Source organism: Piliocolobus tephrosceles, chromosome 5 (assembly GCF_002776525.5).
Source record: "Piliocolobus tephrosceles isolate RC106 chromosome 5, ASM277652v3, whole genome shotgun sequence".
Classification (NCBI taxonomy): Eukaryota; Metazoa; Chordata; class Mammalia; order Primates; family Cercopithecidae; genus Piliocolobus; species Piliocolobus tephrosceles.
In genome coordinates this window covers 4,777,095-4,791,347 of record NC_045438.1, presented here as the reverse complement: position 1 = coordinate 4,791,347, position 14,253 = coordinate 4,777,095, and the positions used below count along the sequence as shown (strand labels likewise).

The following is a 14,253-nucleotide window of genomic DNA, read 5'->3' as shown; positions in this document are numbered from 1 at the left end:
CATGTTCATAAGTGCGTACTGGATCAATACTAAACTTCAGCTTCAATGTTGCAAAACAGCCTGTTTAAAAACAGGACAGATTTAAAGCAGCAAAGGGACCAGCATATCACGAGTCCATTATCAATGTGGCTCTAGATCAAAGTTAAAAGTTTCTCTACTGATGGCTATAAACAGTAAATCACTTCAAAGAGATACTAATGGAGCAACTGCTGAGGGGAAAGGAGGATGTGACAGAAGGTGTATTGTGCTGTTACTTTAAAAAAAGGAGTAAAAGGCAGAACACTATTTCAAGGCAGAGGTTTAAGTTTTTTAAAGCATTGGTTCACAACGTTTGTATTCCAACACACCTACTACTGCTACTATTACTATTCCTACTGTAAACCTAAAAGGAAAAGGCTGAGGCACAAAACATACTTTAGTTTACCTGAGCCAAAATGAGGACAGCTACCCAACACATATTTCCCAGATGCCTGGGGAGTGCTCTGGCACCTGAGTTACAAGCAGATTTTAAAGGGAAACAGGAACAAGGCAGACACAAAGTCGCTTGATAAGAATTCTCACTGGTTTACAATCACTGATTAGTGACTGGCCATTTTTGCCCTATAAGGTATGACTTATGGTGTCCAGCATATGGTATTTTGTGGCTACTTGGGGTCAGTTAGTCTAAATCCTACATAGAAGGTGGCTTCAAGAGATAACTACTTAGGTCAAAAGAGAGTGCCATAACTGCAGTTTCATTCCAATGCCTCTCTGGGCCTGACAATGGAAAGGAATTCAGGATTTTTTTGTTTTTGTTTTTTGTTTTCTTTCAATAGGTTTCTGGGGAACAGGTGGTGTTTGGTTACATGAATAAGTTATTTAGTGGTGATTTCTGAGATCCTGGTGCATCCATCACCTGAACAGTGTACACTGTATCCAATGTGTAGTCTTTTATGCCTCATCCCCTTCCCACCCTTTACTCCAGATCCCCAAAGTCCATTGTATCATTCATATGTCTTTGCATCCTCCTAGCTTAGCTCCCATGAGTGAGAACATACATTTGGTTTTCCATTCCTGAGTAACTTCACTTAGAATAATGGTCTCCAATCAATTCCACCCACGTTGCTGCAAGTGCCACTATTTCATTCCTTTTTATGGCTGAGTAGTATTCCATGGTGTCTGTATATATATATTTTTTAATCCACTCATTGATTGATGGGTATTTGGGCTGGTTCCCTATTTTTATAATTGTGAGTTGTGCTGGTATAAACATGTGTGTGCAAGTATCTTTTTCGTATAATGACTTCTTTTTTTTTTTTTTTTTTGAGACAGAGTCTCGCTCTGCCGCCTAGGCTCGAGTGCAGTGGCCGGATCTCAGCTCACCGCAAGCTCCGCCTCCTGGGTTTACGCCATTCTCCTGCCTCAGCCTCCAGAGTAGCTGGGACTACAGGCGCCCGCCACGTCGCCCGGCTAGTTTTTTGTATTTTTTTTTTTTAGTAGAGACGGGGTTTCACCGTGTTAGCCAGGATGGTCTCGATCTCCTGACCTCGTGATCCGCCCGACTCGGCCTCCCAAAGTGCTGGGATTACAGGCTTGAGCCACTGCGCCCGGCCTGTATAATGACTTCTTTTCCTCTGGGTAAATATCCAGGAGTGGGATTGCTGGATCAAATGGTAGATCTACTTTTAGTTCTTTGAGGAATCTCCACACTGTTTTCCACAGTGGCTGTACTAGTTTACATTCCCACCAACAGTGTAAAAGTGTCCCCTTTTCATCACATCCGTGCCAATATCTATTATTATTATCATTATTATTATTTTATTATGGCCATTCTTGCAGGAGTAAGGTGGTATTGCATTGTGGTTTTGATTTGCATTCCCCTGATCATCAGTGATGTTGAGCATTTTTTCATGTTTGCTGGCCATTTGTATATCTTCTTTAGAGAATTATCTATTCATGTCCCTAGCCCTCTTTTTGATGGGATTGTTTGTTTTTCCTTGAGTTCCTTGTAGATTCTGGATATTAGTCCTTTGTCAGATATACAGATTGTGAAGATTTTCTCCTACTCTGTGGGTTGTCTGTTTACTCTGATTATGTCTTTTGCTGTGCACAAAGTTTTTAGTTTAATTAAGTCCCATCTATTTATCTTTGTTTTTGTTGTGTTTGCTTTTGGGTTCTTAGTCACGAAGTCTTTGCCTAAGCCAATATCTAAAAGGGTTTTTCCAATGTTATCTTCTAGAATTTTTATGGTTTCAGGCCTTAGATTTAAGTTTTTGATCCATCTTGAGTTTATTTTTGTATATGGTGAGAGGAGGATCCAGTTTCATTTTTCTACATGTGGCTTGCCAATTGTTCCAGCACCATTTGTTGAAAAGGGTTCCCTTCCTCACTTTATGTTTTTGTTTGCTTTGTCAAAGATGAGTTGACTGTATTTGCTTTACGTCTGGGTTCTCTACTCTGTTTCACTTGTCTATGTGTCTGTTTTTATACCAATATCATGCTGTTTTGGTGACTCTGGCCTTATAGTATAGTTTGAAGTCAGGTAACGTTAGGCCTCCAGATTTGTTCTTTTTGCTTAGTCTTGCTTTGGCTATGTGGGCTCTTTTTGGTTCCATATGAATTTTAGGATTATTTTTTCTAGTTCTGTGAAGAATGATAGTGGCATTTTGATGGGAATTGCATTGAATTTGTAGATTGCTTTTGGCAGTATGGTCATTTTCACAATATTGATTCTATCTATTCATGAACATGGGATGTGTTTCCATTTGTTTGTGTCACCTATGATTTCTTTCAGCAGTGTTTTATAGTTTTCTTTGTATAGGTCTTTCACCTCCTTGGTTAAGTATATTCCAAAGTATTTTAATTTTTTTGCAGGTCTTATAAAAGTGGTTGAGTTCTTGATTTTATTCTCAGTTTGGTCACTGTTGGTATATAGCAGGGCTACTGACTTGTGTACATTAATTTTGTATCGTGAAACTTTGCTGAATTCATTTACCAGTTCTAGGAGCTTTATGGATGAGTCTTTAGGGTTTTCTAGGTATACTATCATGTCATCAGCAAACAGCAACAGTCTGACTTCCTCTTTATCCACTTGGATATCCTTTATTTCTTTCTCGTCTGATTGCTCCAGCTAGGACTTCTAGTACTACACTAAATAGAAGTGGTGAAGGTGGGCACATTCTTCAGATAAAAAGTTTCTTTTCTTTTTTTTTCTTCCACAGTGCTACTACTATTCCAATCAATGCCTGTGATTACAGCATAGCCATTATCAAGTGGCTCACCACAGCAAAAATTCACAAGCAGGTGGAAACTATGAGAGATGTGAGTAATCTGAAATGGCCCCACGTCAAAATATACTGATATTCTCTGCTATTCCATTCTCCTCAGATATAATTCTTCCCAAATATTGCTATGGCAAAAAGCAGTCACATGGGTATCATTTATAATTTTAAGATGTAACCTATGTTCTCAAAAAACTAAAAATAGAACATATACACTAGGTATATATGCCCCCTAAAAAGGAAATCAGTATGTTGAACAATATGTGCACTCCCATGTTTATTGTAACACTATTCACAATAGCCAAGATATAGAAGCAACCTATATTTCCACAACAGATGAACAGATTTAACAAAAAAAAAGTGGGACCGGGCATGGTGGCTGACGCCTGTAATCTCAGCACTTTGGGAGGCCGAGGTGGGTGGATCACAAGGTCAGGAGATGGAGACTATCCTAACTAACACGGTGAAACCCCATCTCTACTAAAAATACAAAAAATTAGCCAGGCATGGTGGTGAGCGCCTGTAGTCCCAGCTACTTGGGAGGCTAAGGCAGGAGAATGGCGTGAACCCGGGAGGCGAAACTTACAGTGAGCCGAGATAGTGCCACTGCACTCCAGCCTGGGCGACAGAACAAGACTCTGTCTCAGAAAAAATAAATAAATAAATAATTAAAAAATAAAAATAAAAATAAAGTGGTATATGTACACAAAGGAATACTACTCAGCCATAAAAAAGAATGAAATCCTACATTCAAGACCACATGGATGAGCACGGAGGACATTAAGTAAAATAAGCAAGACACAGAAAGATACACAACGCATGTTCTCACTCAAATGTAGAAGCTAAAAAAATTGATCTCTCATGCATGGTGGTCCACACCTGTAATACCAGACTTTGAGAGGTTGAGGCAGGAGGATCTCTCGAGCCCAGGAGTTCAAGACCAGCCTAAGCAACATAGTAAACCCCATCTCTACAAAAGAAAAAAAATAGGAAAATTAGCTGAGTATAGTAGCTCATGCCTGTACTCCTAGCTACTTGGGAAGCTGAAGCAGCAGGATCAACGGAGCTGGGAGTTGGAGGCCACAGTGAGCTATGATCGCACTACTGCACTCCACACTGGGTAACAGAGTGAGGCCCCGTTTCAAGAAAAGAAAAAAAAGAGTTGATCTCATAGAAGTAGAGAATAGAACAGTGGTTACACTAAGTTGGGAAGGGTGAGGCGGGTAGGAATATGTTGGTTAACACAGTGGTCACCAACCTTTTTGGCATCAGGGACTGGTTTTGTGGAAGACAATTTTTCCACAGGACGGCGTGGGGATGGTTTCAACAATAGACGTTATACTCTCATAAGAAGCAGGCAACCTGGATACCTCGCGTGTGCAGTTCACAACAAGGTTTGTGCTCCTATAAGAATCTATATGAGAATCTAGTGCCACCACTGATTTGACAGGAGCCAGAGCTCAGGCTATAATGCTCCCTCGCCTACTGCTCACCTCCTGCTGTGCAGCCAGTTCCTAAGAAGCCAGGGACTAGTACTGGTCCACATCCCAGGGTTGGGGACTCCAAGGTTAACAAAATTAAAGCTAAATAGGAAGAAAAAGTTCTAGTATTCTATAACACTGTAAGATGATTACAGTTAATAGTAACTTAATGTATATTTTCAAACAGCTAGAAGAGCAAGTTTTGAATTGTTTCTAACATGAATAATGTTTGAGGTGATGGATATGCTAATTACCCTAATTTGACCATTATTCATTATGTGTATCCAAAATACCACACTGTGCTCCCTAAACAGGTACGATTATTGTGTCAAATAAAAACAAAAAATAGCCCTAACAGCCTATTCAAGTAAAAAAGTAACCTATGATTTTTTTTGCAGCAAAATGTAATATTTTAACAATAAACATAGTGTTTAATGTTAACTACATTACAAATTACCCAAATTGGAGGTGTTTCTTCATTATATAAAAATATTTTATTATAGCAATATGATTTAAGGTATTAACCTCTGAAACCACTGAACGTCACATTTGTCATATCAAACCATAAGTGGTCTCAAATATGTCTTAATGTCCATATAATTAAAACAATAGAACTAATTCAATCCTTTTACTAAAAAGTAAAAAAGGGCAAGAAAATACGGAAATTGTTTCAAGATTTCAAACAATATATGGAGCAACTACTGAAATTCTGTAGATGGTACAGCATCAAGTCTACTTTGAAAGGCACTGCTGACAATGAACCTCTTTCCACAGCAATACACAATTGATTCCACGAAAATGGCAGAAGCTGCTAAATGTGTACAGAGTAACACCAAAGACAAATAAGTCGACTGTAACTCAAAACACACAAACAAACAAACAAACAAACAAAAATCATTAGGATTTTCCCCTCCCCATTTTCCTAAGATCTTTAAATCAAGTATTTCAAGCATGTTTAAAAAACATGCTCACATCGTGATATGCTAGCATTTCTTATTTTGAGAAATAATGCAACCTCCTAAATCACAACCTAAGAGTCAGAATGTGCGATTTTAATTTCTGAAAAAGGAACATGCATAATTTATTACAATTCTGAATACTCATCTACAATATTTAAAGACAAAAAAAATGGAGCACAACCTCCTACTCAGAAAATTATCCTTCCTCCCAATTTCTATTTTTATATCTGACATCAAAAAAAAAAAAATCCCTGTTTAAAGTTTCCTCAGGTCATTTTAAAAATAAATAAAATATTGTTTAATTTTTAAAAAGTTAATGCCCAGTTGATACTGCAGTTGTAAATGATATGAAATTTCTCATGTAATATTTTAGTCCACTTTCTGTTGCTTATAACAGAATACCAGAAACTAGGTAATTTATAAAGAAAAGGAATTTATTTCTTACAGTTATGGAGACTGAGAAGTCCAAGGTCGAGGGGCCAGATCTCGAGAAGTCGAGAGCCTTCTTGCTGGCAGGGGATCTGTGCAGAGTATGGAGGCAGCATAGGGTGTCACAAGGCAAGAGGGCTGAGCATGCTAACATGCTTACTCAGGTCTCTCTTCCTCTTCTTATAAGCCCCCAGTTTTACACTCCTATGATAACTCATTCATCCATTAATCCAATAACAAATCAATCTAGAGTGGATTAATCCATTCATAAGAACTGAGTACTCATGATCCACTCTCCTCTTAAAGGCCCCACATTGGAGATTCCGTACTGTCACATTGGGGATTAAGTTTTCCATACACGAAATTTGGGGGACACATTCAAATTATACCATGTGGCCAAAGCTACTCTTGTTCTTTGTTGTTTAAAGCTAGAGAACTAATGACCAGGCACAGCGGCTCATGTCTGTAATCATCAAAGCACTTTGGTAGGCCGCGGCAGGAGGGTGATCACTTGAGGCCAGGAATTCAAGACCAACCTGGGCAACAAAGCACTCCATCTCTATACGGTAAGATAAAATAAAATGAAATAAAGTTAAAGTACTATTTCTATAAAACATTAAATGTAATTTCACTATCAGAAAAATAGCTTTCTTGTGGAAAATACTACTAATAAAGAAATCAAGAGATGTTTTCATTTACCTACAGTAAGAAGTAATTACCTTCATATTAGCACTTTCTAATCTTTTCAAAAAGGACAGAAGAAATTAACAGTTCTTGCAGTGGAGAAGAGCCACAATTCTTGGATATGTACATCTATGTTAATCAAGGATTAATTATGCCACATACTTCATGGCTAATAGGAGAGAAAGAATGCCAACCATAGGCAAGGAGAGGATGTTTATCTGACATTCATATTGATATAGATACAATGGGTACTCTCAGTGACAACAAGTAATGATTTCTTAGGAAAGCTAATGTTCGAAGAGTTTTGCACATCACTGATTATCCCACTTTTATCTATTATACTTTTTGAAAAGAAAGACCCATTCTCTTAAATTGCCTAGTTAGAAAGTACTCTTTATGCAATAATGTTAATCTATCTTGATTTATAAATATTGTAATAATGCCTTTTTTAAATTTTCTGCACAACGTGATCGTTTTTTGTTTTTTTGAATCACAGCCACTCCACCCTCACCCACACCCAGCATCAGAGATTAAAGCAAATGATGCTTTATACTCTCTCAAAAATAAATCTAGACTTTGGAAAATTACACAGTAATGTACAAGCATATAAAAACTCAATGTCAGAAGTAATTTCAGTAATTGCAGGGAGCTCTCTGGAGGTATCTGCCTGTAATTTAAGGACCAACTATGGATGTAAACCGAGACAATGATACTATCGTTATGCACCACGAAATTTTCCTAAGAGCTTTGATCAGATTCCCCTAAATAGTTTATGCATGTCTCTGTATGTAATAATAGGCGCTGACCTGAAATAGTTAAAATGAAGATAATCAGGGCTGTATGTGTCTGAACATATAAAATTCGGTTTATCAACGTGAAAGTAGATCTGCAAAACTCAATTGTCAAAAGGTGGCCTACGGTATTATCATGACAGAGAATCTTTGTTAGGTTTGTTAATGTAACATGTAAAAGGGGGGCTAGTGTATGTAATTAGTTTCCTCCTCGAAAGAGATACTAGGAAGGTGGACGACAGTACCCCGGGGAGACTCACGCGCCGGTCTAGGGCCCTTTTTGTCCCCCACCCTCACCTCACTCCTTTCCTTCGCACACACAGACATGCACTCTCCCATCACATTTGGGAGCCCCGGTGGGTAGTTTTCTAGGGTCGTTTCACTGGAGCGTTAAATGGGATCTGACGCCACCGGGCAACCTGGGGTTGGATGCCATAGCCGCCAGCGCCCACGGCTCACCTCCAGCTTGTGGTTGATTTGAGACACAGACTGGGCTTTGTGGCAAAGCTGTGCAAAGCAGGAGCTCAGGCTGGTCATCTTCTGTCGCCCCTCATAAGTGATGTCCGCCTGGTCTGGATCGATCTCGCCCAGGAGCAGATCCACATCCACAAAAGCCTTGTCGAACTCCTTCTCCAGCACCTCCAGCCACCGGAACATGGACACCCCGCCGGGGGCCCCGGCGGAGCAAGAGGCGCCCCCTGGGCCCCCTCCGGCTGCTGCTGGGCATGGACCGCCCGCCGACATGGCGCCGTCAAGGGCCTCACCCGACTGCTGAAGACCCTCGCCGTCCTACCCGCACGAAGAGAACTGCTGGGACTGAGGGGACCCCCGCGCGCGCGCGCACCTTCCGTCACCTCCCTTCACCTCGCGCCGTTAACGCCAGCAATACAGCCACAGAACCGCAGGAGTAACGAGGCTGAGGCTGAGGCTAAGGCGGCAGCGGCGGCGACACACGGAAGATTCGGTCTGTCCCACCTCCCAGCTTGCCCACTCTGCGCATGCGTAGCGAAGAGCTGGGCGGACGCAGCCAGGAGGGACAAAATGGGCGGGGCCAGGATGCGACCTTGGCCTATGAAAGGCCTCAGCTTGGGGCCTGCCTGTCAGCGGCCATATTAACAACTGGCAAACTACGGCTTGAATCCCTGAGAAACGGAGGCGCGTGGTTTCTGCATCCTGGTTGGAAAGGCCCGAGGATGAGAAAGGTGTCCACGTCGCAGAAAGGAAGGATTTCCGCCGGTTTGACTTAACAGTTGGCGGGAGCCATTCCAAAGTCCTCCCAGAAAGTTGCTGCGGTGGCGTCTAGGGTCAGGGAGGGGAGAGCAAGGAAGGGCGGTGTGAGCATGCGCAATAGCCACGTTTTACCTTTTGGATTCCAGTTCCTGGTTAGGATGGAGTAGGTGTACACACTGGCTGTTCTTGGGAAACCAACCCCAAATTCCAGGTGTGGACTGCCTAATGCTGCGCATTGAAGCGGCTGACCAGATTTTGCGGAATTAATAGAAAACTTTTTGTATGGTGATTAAGAGTCAGGTAGACCTGGTGAACGTTCAGTTGTTACCGTCTGTCACATACTACCTGTGTCACCTTACATGTCTTAGTTAACCTTGAAACCAAGTTTCCAAATTTTACTTAACTCAGTTGTAAGATAAACTCTTAGCGTCACTTCTTGGCACATGGTATTCCTCTTAATACGCCATAGGTCACACATTTCAAAAGCAACTACAGTAATGCTTCGCCTAAGATGGGGATATGTTCTTAGGAATGTGTCCTTAGGTTAACATCCCTTAGGGAACATCCTAGAGTGTATTTAAACACAAACCTAGATAGTATAGCCTACTACACACCTAGGCTGTATGATGTAGCCTATTGCTCTTAGGCTGTAAACCTGTACAGCATGTTGCCATTCTGAATACGGCAGGCAATTATAATACAGTGGTAACTATTTGTGTATTTAAACTTATCTAAACATAGAAAAGGTACAATAAAAACATGGCATATACTCTTATAGGGTCACCATAGTTTATGTGATCCATTCATGGCTGAAGCCTTGTTATTTGGCACATTTGAAAACGTACAGCGTTCCCACACGTGACATTTCAGAAAATCAAAATTGTGAATTCGTATATTTACAAATATATTGAATGCAGAACTCTGTTGCAACACTGAAGACACAAAAATGAGACATGACCTTTACTCAAGCTAAGACAGGCTAGTGAGGCTACTAACTCTCAACTATAACTTTAACTTGAATTTTTCAGTGCCTTTAAAAGTATTCAGCAACTCCTCCCTTTACATTCTGCCTACTTCCACTGCAAGGGTAGACAATCCTAGAAAGGGAAAGAGAAATCTATGTGATTAGAGTAGGATGGTGGAAACTCCTGCATTACCTAGAAACATGTTTAGATGAATGCAGTCTGCTGTAATCTGTTCTTGGGACAGACCCTTCCAGTTAATTACCACCCAAAGCCTGCACTGTGTGCCCTTCGCCGATGCAAGGCCACTGAGGAGCAAGAAATCACAATTTTAGTTTCGCAGTCTTTGTACTATAGGGCAGACTGGTTCGCATGAAGCTATAAAGTCCTTTGGCTTGAGCAAACTTAGCTAATCAAAATGGATCATGAGATCCTGACCTTAGACTTAAGTAGGGACCTTCACACAGGTTTTAGTACACAATAAATAATGTAAAACTAAAATTTGCATCTTTCCCCATTCCGTTCCAAAATTAGATTTATTTTCATCTACAATATTAGCAAAAACATCATTGCTACAACTATCAAGCTCCCAGCCACTTTATCTACACATAATACAGTTAGCAACGCATTTTCAGGAACTCGAAGTAAATAATTTAAAATTAGCAGAGCAGGGGGAGAATACATTGAACCACAATTATAATAGCTTTCAATTATTGAGTCCTTACTATGTGTTAGGCATTATGCTATTTTCTTTACTTCTCTGATCCTTACAAAATCCTGTGAGGTAGGTATGACCACGTCTTTTATTGTTGTTGTTGTTGAGAAAGGATCTTGCTCCATCGCCCATGCTACAGTGCAGTGGCACGATCACAGCTCACTGCAGCCTCACCTTGTTGACCAGGCTGGTCTGGAACTCCAGGACTCAAGTAATCCTCCTACCGAGGCCTCCAAAAGTGTTGGGACTACAGGTGAGAGCCACCACATCCAGCAATCACTTTTTAACAGATGAAGTCACAGACAGTTTAAGTGTCTTGGTAAGGTCACAAAGCTAGAAAGTGACTGAGGTAGTATATCAATCTAGGTGTCTTTTTCTCCTAAGTTGTTGCTGTTAACCATGGAATACAGAAGAATGAAGGAATCTATTTCTTCTTGCATAAGTTAGCAGTATAATAAACTAACAAGTCAGTTCCAACAGTTCTTTTTAATTTCTTCCTAGTTAGAAGCCGTATACAAGTCTATTAACATATAAGAAATATTACCAAAAAATTGTAGTAACTCATTTTCTGTTACTTGTAACTCTAATTTATATGAACCATACTTAAGTATAAATTTCATTTCTTTAAAAAAATCAAATTCCACCTACATTGTGTGGGTGCAGCTGAGCGACATTTTAAGTGTTTATATGTTTCCAGTGCTCTAATGGTTTGTGGGTACTCCCATTTTCAAGATTGCAGAACCCAGCTTCATATCTATTACAACTTTTACAACTTCAACAAGTCATAGACTCATCTATGTCTCAGACAAGTTTCATGTCATGTTGTCCCTTCTCATTACCATAGTATGGAGACATAATCTTTTGCCCACTTTGATTGAGGTTATGCAAATCTGCAAGTCACAGCAGAACATGAATGTGAAAAGGAGGGCTTATCATCAGGGCTTAATGTTCAAGTGCTGCCATCTGTTGTCGGTGTACTCTATCTACACTTACTGCCTTATCCTTACCTACTCTGGAATTTGACATTGTATGTAATGTCAATACTTGAGCGATTTATTTTTCCACAGATATTAAAGTCTTGATACTTCTATTTGCAGTTGGATAGGCAGAAGCTTCCAATCACTGTTTTATGAATCATGCTTAAGTGATTTTTAAAAAACATAAATGTGACACTCTTGTTTAGGAACTTATCCCTACAGAGTTTTGTCACAAGGCATTACTAAGAATAAATTGGGTGGAGACTGAGGAAGTTGGGGAAAGAGAGATGATGCTAACGATTTGATAGGTACTGGTAATTAACTGTGGGGTCAGTGTATAGTTTAAATATTTATGGAGCATCATTGATTGCAAGGGCACTGTAATAAAAGGGTGTATAAGACCCACCTTGGACTAGAGAGGGAGATGATCACTTATTGAACTCTGCTGTGTTCCAGGCTCTGTACTAAACTTCACGTTTCATTTAGTTTCCAGTAACCCTACCAAGAGAAAGGGTTAAGTATGCGCTGTTGGTGGCTATAACAAGTTGTATGTATGGTGAATGAAGAAAGTAAAAATCCACTAACATTTTACTTAATCAATGTAGGAAAGTCTTGGAGTGTTGTATTCATACCTATTATTTATATTTATTAAAATTATTATTCATATTTACTAACAGTTTTGAACTTTTCCGATACATATGCTAAAGAAGTAAGTTTAGGAATCCAAAGGGATTTATTAGCCTTATTCCCCTGATTATTTCTCTTTTATAAACAAAGGGATCTGGCTGTGGTGGTGTGTACCTGTAGTCTTAGCTACTTGAGAGGCTGAAGTGGGAGGATTTCTTGAATCTAAGAGTTTGAGACCCTCCTGGGCAACATAATGAGATCATGTCTCAAAAACAAACAAACAAAAAACAGGACAACTGTTTGCTCTCTTGTTTTTTAAACTTGAGAATTTTGGTGCAGTGATTTAGAATTAGCTCAGATACCTCCTCTTCCAGGAAGCCTTCCTTCTTTCTCCTCATAGGATGCTATAGGCTCCATCCCCAATTAGCTTCCTGAAAATATCTTTTACAGCGTTTATCATATTATATTGGAGTTTGTTAGACTGTGAGTTCCTTGGCAACAATAACTGTGTCTTACTTATCTTTGTATCCCAGGTCCTAACGCAGGACCTAGAATGTGGTAGGAATGCTGTAACTATTTGTGGGATAACTTCAATAATTAAGGCATTCGAGCATTCTACCTAGGAAACTCTTAACAGTCACTTCACTTTTCAAGACATACTTGTGATACATGCTAGAAAGCATAGCTAAATATGAATCTATTTTTATATTGCCTCACAGATTAGGATATCTGTAAATTACATATTAGTCTTTCTTTTTCGAAACCTAAAGATAAAGTTTTATTTTACAATGATCTGGCTTATTTGACTAATAAATACATTATAATTTAGGCTTCAAGGATTCTTTTGGTTATTCCATTGTCAAAATTTACTAGATATTACATTTTGTGTAGTATATTCAACCTAAAACCAAAACATAACAAGTTTTTAAAAAAACCCTTGTTACTATATTTTTATTTCCTTACACTATCAAAGCTGGACTATAACTGCTTTTCCCCTTTTCCCCGATGTACATTCTTCATCTACCACTTCCCACGGCTCCAGGGTTGCTTCAGCCTTGTCTGAAACCACCATTTATCAACAGTAGTATCAGAGTTTCCTACTCATTTTTTCTTCTTGCATCCACTATCAAGTCACTGTTTATTTCTCAAGTGTCAGACTTTATGGATCAAACATAGACTTTCCCTCATCACCCTCTGTTATTTATGTTTTTTATAAATTAGTCTACTAAGGGCCTCCCAAATAATTGTATTCCAAATACCCTTCAACAATAATTATTTTTTCAAATTTTGACTGAAAAGTATAAATTATCTAATTAGAAATTTCTGCCGGGTGCCATGGCTCATTCCTATAATCCCAACACTTTGGGAGGTCAAGGCAGGCAGATCACCTGAGGTCAGGAGTTTGAGACCACCCTAGCCAATGTGGTAAAACCCCGTCTCTACTAAAAATACAAAAATGAGCCGGGTGTGGTGGCACGCATCTGTAATCCCAGCTACTCAGGAGGCTGAGGCACGAGAATCACTTGAACCTGGGAGGCAGAGGTTGCAGGGAGCCGAGATCGCACCACTGCACTCCAGCCTGGACAATGAGAGTGAAACTCGTCTCAAAAAAAAGAAAGAAAGAAAAAGAAACTAAAAATCAGAAAAGTGTAGTGAAACTATTACACAAAAAACCCTATCACAACAATTGTTGGAGATAGTATTTGTTTTGTCCCTGTTGATTGTAACTCACTCAGAATTTGTTTGGCTTTCATGGCCATGGTGAGCAGAGAGAGTTAGGACGAAAAGACTTCTATAGTGAAAATTTGTCACCACACATGGGATACTCTCCATAGTTGAGCTCCCTCCCTCTAGGGAATTTCCCATTTTATGTTACTTGGTGAGAGAGAGAATCCTTCTTCCATAATAAGCTGAAAATGTCAGATAATCACTTTCCTGGCTCTGTGACAGGTATGTGACCTGGACTTAGCTAACTAGAATTATCCACCTGAAATTTTTAACATGGAGATAGTGAGGCAGGATTGGGAGAATTCCTTTTGGTAGGGATTGGAGAGGAAGGGGAGATAGCAGTTTCAGCAGCAACCATGCTAGTGATGGTGTTGTGCTAGATTCAGGTTTGTGGTAGAGGCTGGTACATT

The 14,253-nt window shown here is 39.8% G+C and overlaps 1 protein-coding gene across 2 annotated transcripts in view; it reads right to left on the bottom strand.

Annotated features, from left to right (window-relative positions):
• GOPC (golgi associated PDZ and coiled-coil motif containing) overlaps nt 1-8,608 on the bottom strand; it is a 41,704-nt gene extending 33,096 nt beyond the window's left edge. For both annotated transcript variants that reach the window (XM_023219014.2, XM_023219015.2), the window contains exon 1: nt 8,064-8,608. In XM_023219014.2, coding sequence (XP_023074782.1) covers nt 8,064-8,348 — 285 coding nt within the window. In that variant the 5' untranslated portion in view covers nt 8,349-8,608. The remainder of the gene's footprint in view (nt 1-8,063) is intronic.
• Between the last annotated feature and the right edge of the window lie 5,645 nt (nt 8,609-14,253).